Source organism: Struthio camelus, chromosome 3 (assembly GCF_040807025.1).
Source record: "Struthio camelus isolate bStrCam1 chromosome 3, bStrCam1.hap1, whole genome shotgun sequence".
NCBI classification, from domain to species: Eukaryota; Metazoa; Chordata; class Aves; order Struthioniformes; family Struthionidae; genus Struthio; species Struthio camelus.
The window spans coordinates 10,206,419-10,226,120 of NC_090944.1; the positions used below are offsets into that span (position 1 = coordinate 10,206,419).

At 38.2% G+C, this 19,702-nt stretch overlaps 1 protein-coding gene across 13 annotated transcripts in view; it reads left to right on the top strand.

Moving 5' to 3' along the window:
- MSRA (methionine sulfoxide reductase A) overlaps positions 1-19,702 on the top strand; it is a 302,387-nt gene that overhangs the window by 196,891 nt on the left and 85,794 nt on the right. For 11 of the 13 annotated variants that reach the window (XM_068936876.1, XM_068936878.1, XM_068936877.1 and 8 more), the window contains one exon: positions 10,840-10,946. The exons of the other annotated variants lie outside the window; for them this stretch is intronic. In XM_068936876.1, coding sequence (XP_068792977.1) covers positions 10,840-10,946 — 107 coding nt within the window. The remainder of the gene's footprint in view (positions 1-10,839; positions 10,947-19,702) is intronic. 13 annotated transcript variants of the gene reach the window in all.

A 19,702-nucleotide genomic window follows, 5' to 3' on the forward strand; every position in this document is an offset into this window, starting at 1 on the left:
ATTTTCAGTGAATGACTGTTTTTCTCTGTCTGCAATTTTCTCTTGCATATTTATAAGAGCATACTTGTCTGTGCTTTGGGAGAGCAGCGTCCCATGAGTTTATCTGCTGATAAAAGTGAATGACAACACTGTTGTTTTTATTATCACTAATTATTTTTATTACTATTGCAGTAACACCTGGTGGATCATAGCAGATTTAGATTCACAGTGCTAACCCATACTAAGATATGCCTAAATTTGGGCAAGATATTAGTCAGCGACAGACAAAAGAAGAGAAAGGAGGAGGCACATAAAGGACACAATAACAAATCTGTGCAGTTCCATAGCCAAGCTCTGTATAGTACCTAATCTGAATAGTTGTATTTCTTAATTATATTTCCTCACATGACCAATAATTGTCTATTTTTTTGTAAGCATCACAACAGAGCTGGTCTTTGAAGAAAAGAGTTTCATGTCCTCCAGTCTCGTGCAGATATCTCTGCTCTCTACATTTATTCAGTGTTGAATAATATTGGCATCTTGAGTCAGATTCACCTGATCAGTGTAGACATGTCAGGTTGGATACAGTTTGAGATAAAGTCACCTAAACATAAGTGTCTCCATAGGCATGTGATGTCTCAGCTCCGTTGATAGTCAGTGGAGATCTAGTCAATGTGGTCAGTTGAATCTGGGAATGACTTAGCTCACTCTAAATTAGGCACCTGTGTTTGGTCACCTGTATCTGCCTCTAGGGGCAGGCTTTGGCTGCCTAAACCTAGAAGCTTAGTTTGAGCAGCTCCAAGGTGTCTAAGATGTTCACATAGACTTGTCAGGCAGGACACGGGATTTATGAGAAAGCCTCAACCTTTTGGAGCAACAGGATACCTCACTGTGCCAAAAAGGTCACTGAGCCACCCTGATTTGTCAGTTGACTCCCACCTGATGTCATTAGTGCAACTGTTAACTGCTTAGGTCCAAATAAGAAGCTATAAATTCAGAACAACTCCAAAATAAATGCTAGAACTGTGTAACTGCCACACAGATTTGATTCATAGATTGCAATGTAATGATAAGTGACTTTTCAGTCAAAACTTTATAGCAGTGTCTTGCAGTTATCTGTTTCAAATTCTGTATAAGCTAATAGATAAACAATAACTGGGTATCTGTTCATTTATTGCTGTAATGAAATGCTGTTGCATTTTGGAACATACGTCGAAACAACATATTAAATTATGGGTTACCAGGAATATAGCCAAATACAATTATTAATCATTATTTTCTTATGAATTATTCATAACTACATACCTTGAACCTTGGCATGAAAACCAAGTTTAAAATCTTTATTCTTAGTAAAACTGATTATAGACATGATTGTAAACCACAGTAAAGTGGCGGATAACAATCCAGTAGCCCAGGCCGGCTTGGACAATCTTTCAAAGCCGATTTTGGAGAACCAGAGGCTACCAGTATCACTGCCTAGCTATTCCATAGGGGACTGTCCTCCCAGTAGTGCTACTTAGTTTTTAAGATTCGAGAAGCTTGTAAGTCAAGATGTGGTAGCTGCATCAACAATATTGTTAAACGATTTCACTTCTGTCCTGCGTTCATCCTGCGCTGAGACAGATTTTTAAGAGAAAGCACCTCTGAAGGGGCCTAGTGGCCTCTATTTATGACAGAGGAAGTCTAAACACTTGTCCAACACTATTCATTTAACTTTTGATTAAATAGAAGTATAAAAGGTACCCTACAATAAGTTGAGATGCTGTTAAGGATTACTCATGTATACATTCACCATTCCATTTGCCTGTTCTATGCACTGCTGGTAAAGAGATAGTTTTGAATTAATAATTAAAAATGGATTAAAAATCCTGTCTGCTAGTAATATGTAATACTTACGCTTATAAAAACCTAACCTATCATTTTATGTGGGCTTGAGGATCTCATGAGAGTGTTTCTGTTGTCAACTGCTAGTCCTTGGAAGGACTTTCCCTGCAGATGCTAGTGTGGACCAAGCTATTTTACTATGGGAAGATGCTGCTATGAGGTGATCCTGTGATATTTTTTGGTACTGCAGTGTTGTTAAACCCTTTGGACAAGGCATTACTAAGGTCTCAGGAGCCTATGTATAGTGATAGACCACTCTTAATCTCTGTCCCCACACTAATTCCCCTCCTTCCCAGGCAGCTGGGGTGGGAAGTTGAGTGAGAGAGGAGTAAGACGTAGAACACATAGCACGTAAACTCATCTTGCTACAGGGTAGTGTTGAGAGCATCTCCTTTTAGCCTAACCCCATGGGGCCTCTTTCCTCAGCGTTCCCTCCTCTGGGCTCAGAAAACCCTTTACACTCCTTCTGCAACTCTGTTCTCCTCTGGTATTTTGCTAGTAGAAAGAGGGAATCCAGGTGTCATGTACAGGGTGGCATAGATCAGAGCCAAACCTGGCCGCACAGAGAAAGAGACATTAGTGCATTGCACGCCCTGCAAAATCATTTGCTTTGTAATACTGCTTGTTTTCACTGTTACTTTGATGTTGTTGTAGCAATATATTGCCTATCAATGGTGGGAATAGACAAGATATCTTGTTGCTACAAATTGGTGGCAGCGCTTCATCCCCCAGACTGCAGTATCGCTGGAGGTGTCCCGTTCTCACAAAAATTCTTTGCTAAAGGGATGGTGGAGTTTGTTCTCCTGCGTCTCCATCAGTATTTCTGAATAACCTCATCTAAAAAGCTTCTCTCTGCTTAAAAGAGCTACTGTTACTTTGCACAGTTAGCAGTGTACGTTGACTGCCATCAACAACGCTTATTTACACCAGCATTGGCAATTTTAAGGGAATGAGTTTGTTGTGGAGTTTTTGTCCTTGGAGATATTCAAAACCAACCCTACTGGACACAACCCTAGACAACCTGCTCCAGCTGACCCTGCCTGAGCAGGGGGTTGGACTAGATGATCTCTAGAGGTCCCTGCTGACCTCAGTGATTCTGTGATTCTGTTTTAGCTTCAATGCTGCGTCCAAAATCTTGAAATCTTGTGGTTTGATGAAGATTCATGACAAAAAAAGTACTTTTCACCAGATATTCTTGCAACTGAAATGAATAAATTGTTCAAAACAAACGAGCGTTTGTTATATTTAATGGGCAAATTAATGTAACGTTGTTGTAGCTGTAACATTCCAAGTATACGTGCAAGTCAGAGTTTATAGGGAAAGATAAGATTTTGACAGACCAAATGATAAAAAACAGATAAGCTCTTGGTTCTTCAGTTTACATGAACCTTTTATAAGTTCAGGTGAAGGTAATCATTGGAAATCTTTGTTAAGAAGGCTGCTAGTGGTTATTCCAATACTGAGTGTAATAATTTAAGGGCTAGGTGTGCTACCGTTTTCAAATACAATAATAATTTAGGAGAATGTAAAGTATAAAGAGTTTCCCAGTATGAAGGAGGAATTGTGATCTAATAGGTTTTGTTCTGTGTTTTTATGCACATAGGCAAGTACTGTGGTAAAATCAAGGGTATTCAGGATTATGTCTTGGGCTAGAAAATGCACCAGCATCTGCTATTACAAGAGTGAAATGGGCTAATGTTTTTATTATCCTCCAGCTTCATAATAGTTATCTTATAGGTTCCTCCTTGACATTAAAAAGCACATGTACTGAAAGCTTTGTAAGCTTTGTGGTCTATTAATGGTATAAAAGTTTTATTTAAACCTGTACAAGCTTAGCTGTATACTATAACCTTCTGAAGAAACTCTTTTATATTTCCTTTATCCTTCCTGCACCCCAGAATCTTGAAAATCGCTATGAATTCTCAATCCATAGCACTGTAACTAACAGCTTTTCTATTAACATATTTCTTCTTTAATCATATGCTATAGAGAATTTTACTTTCCCTTGGCAACTTTTAAACTATGTAGATGTAATCATTACAGTGAGTGATGACATCAAGCCAGGGTGACACGGTGCAATTGATTTTTACTAAATAATTATATGATGAGTTGGAGGAAGGAATTTTATTAGTCTTAACTCAGCAAGCATTGATTCGGGAAAAGGAGAATGACCAATCAGTGTATCAGGTTTCTGCAGGTATAAGAAAATAAGTGACAGCTGCAGAAAAGTCTATAAATCACAGAAGAAATTATGATAAAAATAAGAGCTATGAACTGCCCTTTAAAATTTCACTGGGCGGCGCAGAAGAGAGTAACAGACCTGAGTCATTTATCTCCATTATGCTTGGGATCCTCTGAGAACAGCAAAGTTGAAGAATGATGCCATTACATTTTTTTTTATTATTTTTAAATGGAGAGAAGATAAGGAGTGTTGTCTAAGTATTACTTTCAAGTCGTTAGAGAGAGTAGAGTCTTCAGAATAAATCCCTGATTTAGCCAATAAAAAAAATGAAGTCTATTTTGCTTTAGCCTTCTGTAGGCATTATATTCAAAAATCACTGTTTTGGAAGGTTCTGCTTGTTTGCAATAAATTCTCCATCTCTGAAGCAAAAAAATAAGTAATATTGGGAAATATATATTTTTATTATTACTGTGAATGTTTCTATTTGTTATTGACCTTAAGATACTATGGAGTTAGGAAGGACAATGACCACTCAAACTGTAGCACAACAGCGTGGTAATTGCTTTAAAGGGGCAACTCTTTGGCTCCTGCGAAGAAGCCACAGTAGCTTTGACAAGGCACGGTATTGAAACCGTGCAGGAAGAAGCACTGATCAGCTCAACAGAAGAAGGGAAATGTTCATGTATTCTGATCATTCAGATCAAAGGAGAACTAGTATTTGCTGCCTTGATCCCAAAGAAGATGACCAAAGACTAAAACTGAGTCATTCCTACCCAGGTGCTTCAGAGAATATTAAAGTGTAGGTAAGAGGACTTTGTGTGATTCTAGAGCCATTTCTTTGACTGTTATCGACATTTTGACAAATGATAGTTTCTCCAGTGGCAGTCAGTGCGTTGCACGGCACTCTAAACCATGATTTTTCTTTTTTTTTGCAGTATCTAGGATAGCATACACAACTCCCTATCCTTTTCATCTACAATCCTGTGGCTGCAACACTCTTTCGTCAACATGTTTCTCTTAGTTACCATACCAGTTGGAGCAAGTGCTCAGCTCTCTGGGACATGATTTGATTGACTGGTGTTCTAGTCTTTGCTGCCACATTGAGGTAACTTTAAGGTCTCCAGAGTGGTCCAGGCTGAGAACCACTGAGGTGCTTTTGTCAGCCAAAGTGAAATGCCTAAATATGATCCATGCCCAAGATATAAACACATTTAGAGCTCCAAATGCTTACTAATTCTGTGGAGAGATCAGGAGCTTACAATGAGTGGCTAATGCTCACACAAGCATTGTGCTTGGAGTGTACACTCCTTGCACTGGACAGCCTTGAGCAAAAACACATGCTTTTGTACTGTGCCAGAGAGATGCAAACTGCATATTCTTCCGTCAGTTCTAAAATTAGCCTCTCTATCTAAACTTCTATTTGCAGAGAGTTTGGTAAGGCTTTTCTCAGCTTAGCAGCCCATTATCTTCGCTGATTTTCTTTGTCTTGGGTCTCAACAGCAAGTGCCAATCTTTCAGCCTCAGGGTTCTTGTTGCTGTGGATGTGTTCATGATCCCCTGGTCAGAGAGACAGATATTCATCTTATTGCCAGTTATGTCATTTGTAAGGTACAGCCAGATGAAGCAGGGTGATGTTGCAAACCCTGGGCTGCCTAAGGTGGTTCTGGTGTCAGGACCCACCATGGAGCACAAGAACTAGCCTTTGCTGTGGAACTTCTAACACCAGATACAAATCACTTGGACTTCTACTTCTTCTGCCTCAAGGCAAGGGCACAGAGTAAACCAAGAAACTCTGCCTGGTCATCTCCAGTTACAGAGATTTGGATCAACGCTAAGAACAATTCCTCTGGGTGTGCTTTTCTGACCAAGTGAACCAGATCTGATGAGGAATATAAGATAACATTCTGCTCTAAGGCTTCTGGAAGATTTTCTTAAACTACCCGCTGGAGAGGACAGGGCTCTTGATCACTCTTAAGTGTATTTAATGGTTATACCTGGTGTACTGCTGCAGATGAAGGATTTCTCATCTGTCTCATTCTGTCATTGCAAAGTTTTTGAAAGAGTTGATGAAGGTCTTTCTTCCTGTCAGAGACCTTATCCCTCAGTGTAAACATATTGTCTTAATATCTTTAAGAAGCATACTGGTTATCACTCAGCCGAGAAAGAAAAGAAGGTTCAGGTCCTACTAACAGGTTCCCTATATACTATATTCTTAATGGATAGTGTTATGCTCTGGATCTGCCCTAAATTCTATCCTTAAATTGGCACTGGGATTTCAGCTGTCTGCCAAGAACATCCTGCCCAATGTATGACAGCATGCATACTTTGCAGCAGAGACAGAAACATTATATATCCCTTTAGATACCATTATGGACAAAATTCTCCACTTAACAGTAGTTCTTTGCAGGTTATACACAGAGAGAGAATTGAAGACATCTTGCGGAAGAACAGTTACAGGCAGGCAATCAGCATTCCCCTGTCTAGAAAATCTGCTCTTCTAAAGATGTTCAACTGGTATTCCGTAGAAATATCAGTTTTTCACTCTTTCAGCAGTGAAGACTTAGAACGATCTGATTCAGTACTTTGATCTGGAATTAGAGCAAAATTCTTTAAGAGTACAAAGGTCTCATTCTCATAAATCTGTTTCTAAAGAATTTCTAAGGGAAATCGGATCCTGAAATGCATTCATTACTGATTACTGCTTGCAAGAGAGAACGGTATTGAAAGATATTTAACACGTTTAAGTTAAGCCCTATTGAGTTAAATGAGAACTTGTAGGCAAGGTGAATGACTTGGAGCCTATGAAAGTTATTTGTGTTTTGGTCACCGTAAGCTGAGTTAGTGTGTTTACCTTTTCATGTGGACATATCAGGCCAGATTCAGGTTTTAGTTGTAACATTATAAACTTAGAATAAAATCCTTGACTTCGGTGGAACCATTTTGGTGCACTGAAGATCAGACATTGACTCACCGTCTCAGCGGAACACTTGTTGGGAGAATCAGTGGCAGCAGTGTTAAACTCTGATACGAATGATTTTTGATTTAGTAGTACACAATATCTTCTAATACCTTTAGCATCTTTATTAAATTATTTAGTTGTATTTTGCATTCATATCTGAGGCCTAATGTGTGTAATTGTAGTATTATGTTAACAGAGAGAGACAGAATGTCAGCACAGACAAAGTAAGAAAGACATTTCACAGAAGGAAGAAAAGTTAACTACAGATGACGTTGTGGAATTTTTAGATAGCCAAGCAGAGGTCATTGCTGATTTAGTAGACTTTCTTTCAGATAAAGGCAAGATTGTTAAGCTCAATCATCGTACCACATTTTTTTAGTAAATTAAATTTCTTGCCTTGTGTGTTACTCATTGTGGTTTTCAACAAATAAGATTAGCCAGAGGGCTTTAAAAAGTCAGTGATGGACCCTTGAGAAGTAAGTTTGCACATGTGAAGTAGATTACAAGTAACAACAGCAACGGTGGCGTTTGATTATGTCGATATGCATAGAATTTATTTTATTTGACTGTTCTGTAGTCTATGTGGCATAGTCAGACAAGGCATTAGCTATTTATAGCTGGAGATTTTGGCATGAATTTTTTTAAATTACAAATTAAAATAAATGAGATTTTCGCTTAGATGCTTGGTCACATGGAAGTCACACTTCTGGGTAATACTGACAGTTCCTGTTTAGTCTTTTCTGTAGCTAGCAGATGATGTAATAGTGCAAGCTAAGACTTCAAGGCTAGGAAGGACTATTATTATCATGGTCTAATCTGCATAGCTTTAACTTAATAATTTCATCACTGAGTCATGCCTGCTCTTTGAGCTATGGAACATCTTAGAGAGAAATATTTAACCTTGATGTGAAGACCTCAAGAAATGGACGAGCCTTTACATAGATTGTTCCAGTGATTAGCTCTCGTCACTGTTGGAATGTCACATGCCTTCTTTCTCATCCAGATTTGTATACCTTATCTTTCAAATGCTCTACCTACTTCATGCATTTTTGACAAAACAAAAGAGCCTTCCCACTCTCAGGTCATCTCCCTACGAAGATATTTGTAAATCAGAATCAATTCTGCTCTTTTAACTTTCTCTTCAATAAATTAATTAAGCTGACCACTTGGCTATTACTATTTAATTGTGCCTTTTGCATATATTATTTAATCTTGTTTATCTTCTTACTCAGAGCACCATGCACAAGAGTTCGTGCTAATCTCAGGCTTCAAGTGCTTGCTAGAAACTGGCATGATCCTCCATTTACAGTGAAACGACAGTGATCCTCCATTTACAGTGATTTTTGTAATCTACTCCCTGGTTAGTTGTTAAGTAAGTAGCTTGTTAAGCAATAAATAGATTTGTAGAATGCTAATGCTTAAGTATAAACATCAATCAGCATTAACCTATACTGGCAAAACTAATGTTTTGCTGCTCTATATGTATTTTATGCCTAACCATTCAGTAGCACTATATTTTTAATATCTCCCTGCCACCTGTAAATAACTCACAAAGCAATGAGCAAAATAGTCTGCCTTGCAGACCGCACTATTAAATATTGATGGAGAACATAGTTATAGTTCTTATGTATAATAATATAACTTTTTACCACTTAATAATTCAAATTATCTGAAAATTCCACAACATTTTTCAGAATCACTTTTACTCATATATACTGTTAGTCACTGAATGAACTTTTCATCCAAATGGATCCCTTAAAATATTTCTGCATCTTTTCGTTCATAAATATTTCAGCCAGGTTTTAACTGTTTTATTGTACTGTTCTTTAAACCATTTTTCTGTTTCCTTAGAAAGTTCAGGGGGGATAAAAGTTTTCATGATTTAATGAGTAGTATTTTGATGATAGCATCTTCTCCTCCTTCCCCAGTATGACAGATCTTTTCCCACCAAATGCCCTTGATCATCACCTACATTACCTACATCAGCATCAGCACCTACAGGTGTTATCCGTATTTTCTCCATAGACCTGATATGTGATGCTAATCTTCAAAGTGGCTTCTGTAGGCCAGTGGCATTAAAAGGCAAATCCCGATAATTTCCAGTTTGTCTTGCACATTTGGGAAGAGTCTGCTTGTTTGAGTCTGTTGCTTCAGAAATGAAAGCCATTCCTGGTTTTTTAGTCACCCAAGTTCCCTTCAAACATCAGACAAACTGAAAATGAAAATGAATTTTATTACAAGAAAGCACAAAGTTACGTTCTTGAATGCTAAATTGGGAGCGGGGTTATGATGGAAATAAGACATCAAAACTGCAATTTCAGATCATTCTTAATGTTAAAGGTCCTTTCTAAGACTGTTGTTTGATTTTATGGAAAGATCCACAGTGATCCTGGCTTACAGTGTTACTCCCTCCGGTGATGTGCTCTGCCATGAGATAGCTCCCTCTAGACTGTCCTGGCTCAACTATTTGCAGCATCTGGCTATGAACTGGACATGGAAAAAAGTGTAAATGAACAGAATAAACACTTCTTTGAAGGAAGAGAGCTGTTTTACACCTGTATCTGTTCCCTGATCTCGCTCATACCACAGATATTCAAACCAGCATCCCAGCACACGGCTGGACGTAAGGGAATGGGAATGGATAGTGATGAGAGGGAGCAATGCCTTTGGCCGATGTAGCTGCCTAATGCCAAACCGCATCCGGGCTGGCCACTTAACGGAATAGTATCTAATAAATTTTCCCTCTTGTTTTGCCCATTACTTTATAGTTTCTTAGGTAGAACCTAGCTTTGATTTTGCAAATTGGTGCATGAGCAGCCATCCGTAGAAGTAGTGTTCTGAAGAGACTACATATATCAGCAAAAAAAGAGGCTGATCCTTGTTCCAAAATTAATTGTTTATGATTTTTATATGTATGTTTACATTTATGATGTAAATGTTTATGATTACTGGGAGTTACTGAGGATCGACAGCTAGGATTTTGTTTTCATTATGTTAGGTATAAACAGTCTTATATACTTTTGCTATCCAAATTATCATACACAGGTTGCAAAGAGAATTTAGTAGAGATTACCTATATACCTTTGTTTTATACCTCTCCCAAACTCAAAAAAATTGTGGAAGGGATGCTGATCTTAAGCATTACTGACTATATGACAGTACTAATAAAGCCAAGCCTTCTCCATGCTTTCTCCTTATCATATTCACCTTTCAGAGGAATACTTGGAGCCCAGATTTGAGAGCTTCATAAGAGTAATTTTCTATCTATCTTCATAAATGGTGGTGGTGATAGTTGAGGTTAATAAGTTAGCTCCAGACTTAATTCAGCACAACATGCATATTCTTCTAGCAAAATCATTGCTTTGTGTATAAAGGAAAACAGCTAGTCATCTTCAAGGGAATTTTGAACCCTTCTGCCATTAAGATGTAATCCTTCAGTACAAGAGAATTTTTAAACATTTGCTAAAAGCAAAGTTTTTTAAAAACATTTGCGTGGTTCAGAATAAGTATTTTAAGAGTACCTTGATTACAGTAACTGCAGCTTGATTATTTAAAGTTACATCTGTATTTGACTACTATGTGATTTACCAAAATGTAAAATGCTCACGTTTAATTTGCATGTCATTTAAACAGAGATATCAGCGTTGAATCTCTTCAAGACTATTTAACCAAAGAAAGGCTTGGACTTGCTAAAATTACCCACTGAGTATGAACGTAAGAGACTTTGCTAATCCAGGTGTATGGAACATGCTAAGGTCTATTGAATTTACGCACTGCAATCCAGTCAGATGGAGAGCATGATCCTGATAGTGTGGTGCGTTGTCTCTCTCTCCAGGAATGCGGCAGGGTAACGACTTTGGCACACAGTATCGTTCGGCCATCTACACGTTCTCGGAGGAGCAGATGGAAGCTGCCTTGAGATCTAAAGAAGACTATCAAAAGGTAACATTGGGCGGAGCATGGAATTGCTTCATAAATGATCAGAGTTCAAAAGAAGTTCCCAATGAGCACAGACTCATTTCCTGTTCTATAGCTTTCCTCCATGTTGCTTTTGGAGCTGATTGTTCCAATATTGAACTTTGGTTGTGTTTATTTTAAATTCCAAGTTTTATGCAAGCGTCTTCATGTGACTCATTTTGATGACTTTATACAGAGAAAATATTTAGTTGCTTGTGTAAAAATTTATGTAAAGTTTTTAGTCTCTGTTAGAATTATGTAGATGTGCCAGAGCAAAAGCCTATGTCCTTAAGGCTATCCAAGCACGTCTGGACACCATACTCTGAAAGGTCTAGCAAAAATCTCAGACCCAAGAGTTCTTGAACTTTGAGGGAAAGTTCTGATCACTGCTAGAACTTGGCACCCGCTGATTGTAAGATTCCTCTATGAAGCCATTCCGTAACTTGCTTTGGCCGAGCGTGACAACCAGTGACTTAGTAGGACCCTCTGTTTTGACACTAGGTTTTGTGTGACAGAAGGTAGACCATTTCCCTTTCTCTACACAATGCCATTCAAATTCATTGTAGAGGGATTCTGTTTCCTCCCTGCCACATGAGCTATAGGCTTGGGTTTGACTAAAGATGAGAGATCCCTGTGTCCTAAAAGAGACTTCTTTGCATTATACTAAGGTGGTGATGAGGCAGAGCTAAAAATTTGAAGCTATAAAGTAGGCCTTGTTTGTTTTAATGGAGAAGTATGTATGTGAAATACAACTAGCCACACACTTTGTCCACTCTTGAGAAGCGGTAGGTTGCAAAAGAACACAGAGTGATAAGCCCTGCAAATTTATATCCAGTGAAGTTAGACTATTTTCCAGTTATCAGAATGGAAAGTGTCTTCATAGTGTTGCGGTCAGAGAGTTGGAGGAGCTGGTATTTTATTTTTCTAAAGATCAGAAAGGTTTGTCTGAAGGTATTTTTCTCTATGAGGTTTATTTTGACCGATTTACCTGACTGATATCCTTGTATGAGACCTAGATTCAGAATCCAGTTATGGCAACTAAATGATAAAAAGCCTCGTTGTAGTCTCATTCAGCTCTTCTCTCCCTACTGCCGTAGTACGCGTTATTTAACATCTCCTGCTACGGCATCTGTGTAATGTAGGAACGTTGTAGTTGTGGTCTGATCTGCCTTTTGGTCTTGTTAATGCAAGGTCTAGATTCTGCAGTAAAAATATATAAATTCTTGCAACATATATGAAACACTCACCTAAGACATCAGTGCAATATATAGAGTAACTCTTAAGTGGTGTTAAGAGACTATCACCTTTCATGCATTCATGTGATTTCACTGAAGTGTTATGTTGAAAAACCGTGGTTTTTGCTGAATACCTAATGTTAACAGAAACGAATTGTGTTTGAAGAGTAAGAGTATATCAATCAGAAGCATATATGAAGGTACAAAAAGAAGGTGTACTCTTGTGCAGCAGCTTGGTTTTCATAAATGCGTGTGTGACATTTGCGGGCTGAGCTGCGTGTGCCCTTGCAGGACTGGTTTGTACATTCAGTTGTTATTTTGCATGCAAAGAGATGCTCTGAACTGCAAGTAACTAATTTGCAAGTTGTTACTAGCAGTGTGATAACTGTGCATGTAAATTAAGTATGCAATGGCATATATATTTTCTCATGAGTAGCTAAACACATGGGGATAAGTCAGTCTCGCAGGTGTTTATCTTTCTGTGAACAGAGTGGTTTCTGAAGCTCCATATTCATGTTTATCATGCTGCAAACCTTCTTTCTTCTTATTGTTTACCTTAGTTCCATTGCTTTTCCAAATTGTTTTCTGTTCCCTTTTATTAACATCTGCTGACCAATATCACACTGTAACTGTTTCAACTTTCAGTTTGCTTTCCCAACTCTATTATTCTCTGCTGTTATTTGTCATTAAACTAACACTGACTTGAAACCAAATTTACTATGCAGGAGATTGCAATATGATGTTACAGAAATTTCCGTCATCTAATAGATTTTCTTAATAGTACAATTTAAAATTTACCTGCTTTGAAGTCTATCAGCATTTCAGAAGTGTGTATAATTAGTGCATTTATATAATTAGGCACAATTGTGTAAGCGATGCAGTGTTTGTTTTTGCGCTAGAGTAGGTGGAAGAAAGGGACTAACTTGCCATCTAAGGATACATAGCAAATATGTATGGAAATTCCTAAAGGAAATGCAATTTCTACGCATTATTTACAACAGTATCTACAGTAATGTTTCAGTAGCGGTGAAATGATTGTATTGGAAACATACTGACCAAGCATTATAACCAGGAACCCCTTTTTATATTAAAGCTTTGCATTGCATTATTCTAAGGAAAATGTAATACAGCTGATTTCCTTATTATTGCAGTAATTTAAAATAAATATCAAGCTCTTCTTGCAGTGACACACACATTCCTATGCACGTGATAATGACAGATAAAAACATATGAGGATGGCATAACATTTGATTTTTCTGAGATACACAGTAGCGCTTACATGGGGCGGAAGGGAAGGAGCAACAAATGCTGGAAGTACAATAACAGCAAAGTATAGGAATGAGTCTTACAGTTTTCTGACATAGCAAATGAACAAAATCACAGGTAGTTTGTTTGTTTGTTGACTGAATAATTGAGCGTGTGCTCTTAGACGTCTTTTCAAGCTGTGGCTCTGGAAGAGAATTAAGAATGGCCTCCCAATGGAGAAGGATGTATATGCTAGATGTTTTTTTCATAAAGCCAGGAATGAGTGTTAGTTTAAAGGAAAAATTCTGGTTCACTGACACTAAAAGCCATCCACCCCAAGATTTATGTCATGAGTTTCTGCCTTTATTGCAAGGAGCCTGAAGTGGTCCCGCTCCTCCCTAGAAGCCAGATAGCCATGTCATGGTATGTCTACCTTTAGCAAATGGTACAGACTGATAGGAGCAGACTTGTGGAACAAAACAGTTTGTGCTGAGGACCCAAATTACACTGTATGCATTTCAAGAGGATTTGCTTTTGGCGAGTTGTAATGTAGTCCCATGAATGGGACCTGGAGCACGTTTTCTGGTTTAGCTCCCTCAAAAGGAATCGAGTCCATCCATTTCAAGACCACTCTGTGATGGGAACCAACGCACGGTCACTGGCGTTGATCAGGAGATTCATTTCAAAAACACACTCCTGCTCCAAACTAAAACATTAATGTAGATTGCACGCTTACGGCAGCGCTATGCTTGAGCGGAGAAATACTGCAGGGAGAAACACTGCAGTAAGTGCACCATGTTTGTAGCTCTCACCAGGCCTAAGAGTGAGAATCATAACGTGTCCTGAGCCCAAGTATCCTGCAGGGTTACATCTATTTTAAGTTGTGAAACTTGTTGCTGATTCACGCAGCTGTTTCAACAGCTGAGAAATGGCAGTGCAGCGATGAATATGCATTGAGCCATGCATCTTTAGCTGTTCACGAAGTTGGATGCATACAGTCAGAGTCTGCTAGTGGTAATATACATTATAATACAGTGCTGCTGCTGGTAAATTGTAACACAATGTAAGTGTAATCATAAAAACATGAAATGAGGGTCGGGTCTTGGTGAAAGTACTGTGAATGAGCTGTTCCATCAATTTTGCCTGAAGTTGCAGTTTTTTAATACAGTTGAACCTGAGGTTACTCAATTTTCAAGACAGTTGCTAGGTTAGATTTGGTTTTCAAATGAATTAGCTGGGCAATAATCCAAATAGCAAAATTAGGGTGGGAAGAAATTTGTATTTATTTTTCTTGATTCAGAGGGCTACATTTGTTTTGTCAAGCTGCTAACACTGGGTTTTCAGGCTCCAAGAACGTACTGAGTCCCTCCTCCCATGTTGGCTTACAGGAAAGAGCCCTGTTTAGTAGCCTCCCAAGAGTACTGACAGCTCCCTGTCGTCTTGTAGGACAGTACTGACCGTGACCATGGGCAGGGAGCAAGACACGGGTCTATTGCTTTGTTCAGGAGGCAAATATTAGGAAGGATAGGATCCTTACACAAAGCAGCTAAAGGGCCTCTCCACGGGCAATTATGAATGAATGAAGTCAGACCAATCACCAGTAATGAAGGCCAAGGTGTAGGCTTCTGACTTTTGAGCTCGACGGAGGTGCTGGGTGTTGGGAGCAGGTAATAAGCTCCTGACTTTATATATCTCTGAGAAGGTGGTGGGGAGGGTTGCTGTCATTTCTTCTGATGGTTGTAATCTGGAGAGACTAATAAGGGCTCAAAGACACAAGAGAATAGAAATGTTGGAATTTTATGAAGACATTAAAAATGTGGCCTAAAGTCCAGAGAACTGGAAGGAAGTGCTTTTTTACTGAACACATAGCAAATGCAGATGAAGCACAGGGGTAACTGTTTTTTTTTTGTTTTTTTTTTTTGGCTAAGAAATGAGTAGAGTTTTTCTAGAAACAATGTAATACATGATTATTTGGATTGTAAGGGTATAATCTTGGAAAGTTTCTCTGCAGGAATGAATTGTGATGCTGATAGAAGTCCCAAATGAAATCTAAAGCAGCTGGTCAACAGACTGAGAAAACAAATAAACTAAAACAATAAATGTACCAAAGGCAAAGATAAAAAAGAAGCAATGCTAATTGTTTGCTTTGGGGCCTGTAAACATGTTTAAGAAGTTTGAAAAGTGCTGTAACTTGAGGTGAAGAGATTAAATTACAAAAATGAAAAATTTGTGTAAATATAAAAGTAGAAATGGAGTACTGGAGTATTTTGGTCAATGCAAAGAGCTTTGAAGCAGCAATCTGGAAGGAAGCAAAGTAGTCAGGATTGTCTTTGTCAAGGCTGGAGGAAAGTCTGTTAACAAATATACAGAATTGTAAGGTTCTGAGCATAAGTTTTAGCTGTGTGAAGGAATGCTTTGTGGACTGAATTTACAAAATTCTGGTGTAGTTTTATATAACATGCTTAACATGCTTGGTGGGTTTAGAACGTGCTTTGGCTAGGAGGCATGTTCTCATGTCTTTTTTGGCTGGGAAAAATTTAAAACAGGTCTTTGAAAAAGTAGAAGGTTGTTATTTAATAAAGCAATGCAATACAGTAGATAAAAAATAACACCTGCTTACTCCTCTTCAAATTATGTCTGTTTCAGAGCTTTACATATCAAATTATCATTGCTTCACTCTGATGTGAGCAATAGCAGATACTTGATTCCTGATTGATGATGGTTAGTTCTTGCAAAAATAAGCCACCTGATCTGATAAGCTAAGCCATTATTTATTTTATAATCACTCATCTGTGCTACAAAGCTACCCCTTTCATTTCATCTCTCTCTGAGAAAGCTCTATTCAGCTATAGATGAGGAGTTCTTGGGTGAACAGTTGCTAACTCTTTTTATATTACCTTAAACTTCAGGAAATTTGACTTCTTTATCACTCCCAGGAAATATGGTCACCTTACAGCAGAAAGATGGTTCAAAACTTATACACACTTTTGGCTGCATTTCTAGATGACAGTGGCAACAAGATTTAGTAGGATGAGCCTAGGATGCTATGCCTGGCTTGTTTGAGTTTCCTTGAACGGACTCATCACAGTATAATAACTATGTCTATGAGATCACCTAGCCTATTGTCAGCCCTGGTTAAGAACCCACTTGTACTTTGCTTGTTGAATTTATGCTGAAATGCTATATGAAGCAATTATAAAATCTTATGTTCCCTTGTTGTATATTTATTCTTTTCACCATTTTGACAGGGGCATTCTATTATGAGGAACATGGTCAGCTGTCCTATGATCATGTCTCTGCAGGCATCACATAAGAGCTTCAGACTCTGCAAAATATCATAGTCATTGTTCATCTGACTTCCTTCTTCATAAATTGCCGTACGTTGCTGTGCTGTAGGATCTCGTCTCATGTTATGGGAGGAAAAGCAATTTAATGTTGCCATCAAGATGACTTCACTCTGAAGTAATGCAACCGATAGGACATTTATATCAATATAAAAACACAAATGAGCATCCCTGGAAAGCGCAGGAGTGCTAAGGACACCTCCCGAAAGTCACTGAAGTAGAGGAGAAATGCTACCATCCATCACTGGGTGCAGCATGTTACCATTTACATACTATTTCTGTTCCCCTAAAGGCAGCAATAGCACATGTTCTTTGCTCTTATAAATGCCACACAAGACAAGATTGTTGTTTTAGCTTTCCACTCTGCATATATGCTGCTCATTTGATAAAAGGCCAGGCATTTCACTTAGCCCTTTGACTGTTATGAATATTGTTAATCACACATTTGAAGTAAGAACTATGAACAACATTATGAAACCATACTTTCTATTTTATAATCATTTTTTCAGCTTGGAGGTCATGGAGTTCAGCAAAGAAGCCATTTGCTTTATTGTAGTGTGAACATGAAGGCAGTGCTTCAAGCTAACGCTTATATGGGACATTTAAACTAATATTAGAAATTTGCCCTAAAATTAACTAATGCAAATATCAAATAGATTTGACTTCAAAAGTAGTTTTTAAATGAACAATTTCCTGCTTTATATGCTTACTCCGTTCAACTAATCAATTATGTAAAAATATCCTAAATTTGTTTGGACATCGAGTTTTCATATACTGAGGCAGCTGAATTCTCAACCTTCAAAGCAGATCTCTGTGCTGATCTAGAAGATGGTATCACCAACATGAAGACTTAGAAGGCTCCTTTCGCTTGTCCACAAGAGTCCAGTGCCATTTGAGATGTCCTGGGCTTTCCGATCTAGCCACTCTGGGTGGGCACAGGTCTCCCATAGTTCCTGTGTCACATCAGCCAGTCTGAGCAGATGCTTCAGGGTGTATCTACATTGATGAAAAATAATAAATTATATCGGAAAACGTGTTCCAGCTGCTAGCGGATGTTCATTCCGTGAGGGCAATGGAGAGCTAGCCCTGACTAAATCTCCTTGAAAACCATCCAGTGTGGACAAAAGGTTCCTCGCTTTGCTCTTCAGGATCACTCCTGTTTGTTAGGCTGTGGTACTTGCTAATCCAGACATTGCCTCAGATATCCTAGGACAGCCAGCATAGCAATGGGCAACTGTAGTGAGGCAATTCAGTAGAGCCTGTAATAATACCAACACATTGAAGCTAAGTACCTATATGTCAACCTGTAAAAGTGTTCCCACACTCTGTTTAAGGGCATCTAGGGTCATTCTGAAGGGCTTCTAGATGAGGCTTTTGAATTCATCTTGATTAAGCATCTCTTATAGTAGTCTAAAAGTTTCATGAGCATGTTAAATGTCAGGGGCATAAATTTAATAATTATATTAACAATGATGGCTTAAGTGTACACTGTGCCTTACAGGGGACAGGATATAGTTCCTTCCCTTAAGAAGCTTTATCTAAGTCCAGTTTTATAGGGTAGGAAATGATGAAATAGTATAGGACAAGGAAGAGACAAAGGAAAGAAAGGATTGCAAATGGTGGTCTTATGATTATTTGTTGCTGCTTTGTGTTAAATCTTGTTGCCTTTGGTTAAATCTAGCCCTTTCTAAAACTGACTTAAGCAAGATTCCCAGAAAAAAAAAAAAACCTGAGAAGTAGTCTCATGATGTGAAGAGAGTGTTGTTTCCCTTTTTAAAAGAAATGTTGTACCTTATGTGTACTCTGTCTTTTGAATCTTTCTATGTGCAGGTCAAAGAGAGGTGAGACTTGTAGTAGGATTATTTACATTGAGCTGGAGAGGGTGGAGAAAGGTTGGCCTGGTCTGGAGTTTCCATGCAAATTAAAAGAATGAAACAAAAAGACTCTTTCTAATTGGAATGACACTTGCATTTTTAATAAACCCAGTGAAGAGGACATTACTTCTGCTATCCAAACAGCTTGCTTGTCCTGAGTGAAAAGTTGAATGATCCAAAGAGTTCTCTGGGTATTCACACCTTAAGTTTTCTCAGGGACAGAAGTGTGCACAAGCAAGAACTAAGTCAATTAATAATTCAAGTAAGTGCTCACGGAGTATTTCCCCACTGTTTATCAAATTCTAAAATATAAAGCCAAAAATTTGTCTGAAACTTGGCCTTTCAATTCAAATGTAAGAACATAATGGCACTTCGGAAAGTTCTGAGCTCACACAAACCTCACACGCACGTGGAAACAGTAGATACTCAACAGTTATAAAATATGCTGCTTGGGTATCTAAATATGGACACAGGAGTGTCAGTTCAAGTACACGTTCAAACACTTTGAGAAGTGGGTGTGCTATTGCATATATCCACAGATTGTGATACCCTGATGAGCCTGCTTTCCACCTGATGTTAACATTAGTTTTGCTTAAGTACTTCTCAGGATTTTCTCGCAGGCCCAAATGCTGATCAGCTGCAAATCCAGAGGAACACCGTTAGAATCAATGGAATTACTTCGAATTTCCAGTAATGCAATTGAGATGAAAACCAGGAGCAGGAATTTCTTTCACTTGAGCATTTTTGTTTCCCTATGAATTGTCAGAAGATTTTGTGTATTATTTGCTGTTTAAAGTATGCCACTAAGTCAGATATAGCTCTTAGCTTTTTGGAAAACAGTTCAACATTTCCTGGAAAAAAACAAAACAAAACAAAACAGAGTATGCTATATACAAGCAACATTGTCGTGTCTGTTTTGATCCTGTGATCTTTTTGTGTCGAGATCTTTTTCTCCTTTAATAATTTCCAGAGATCACATATGGACTATTCTCTTTTACTTTTAGGTCCAGGTTTTCTACTGGTTTCAGAAAGAGTTAGTGCGT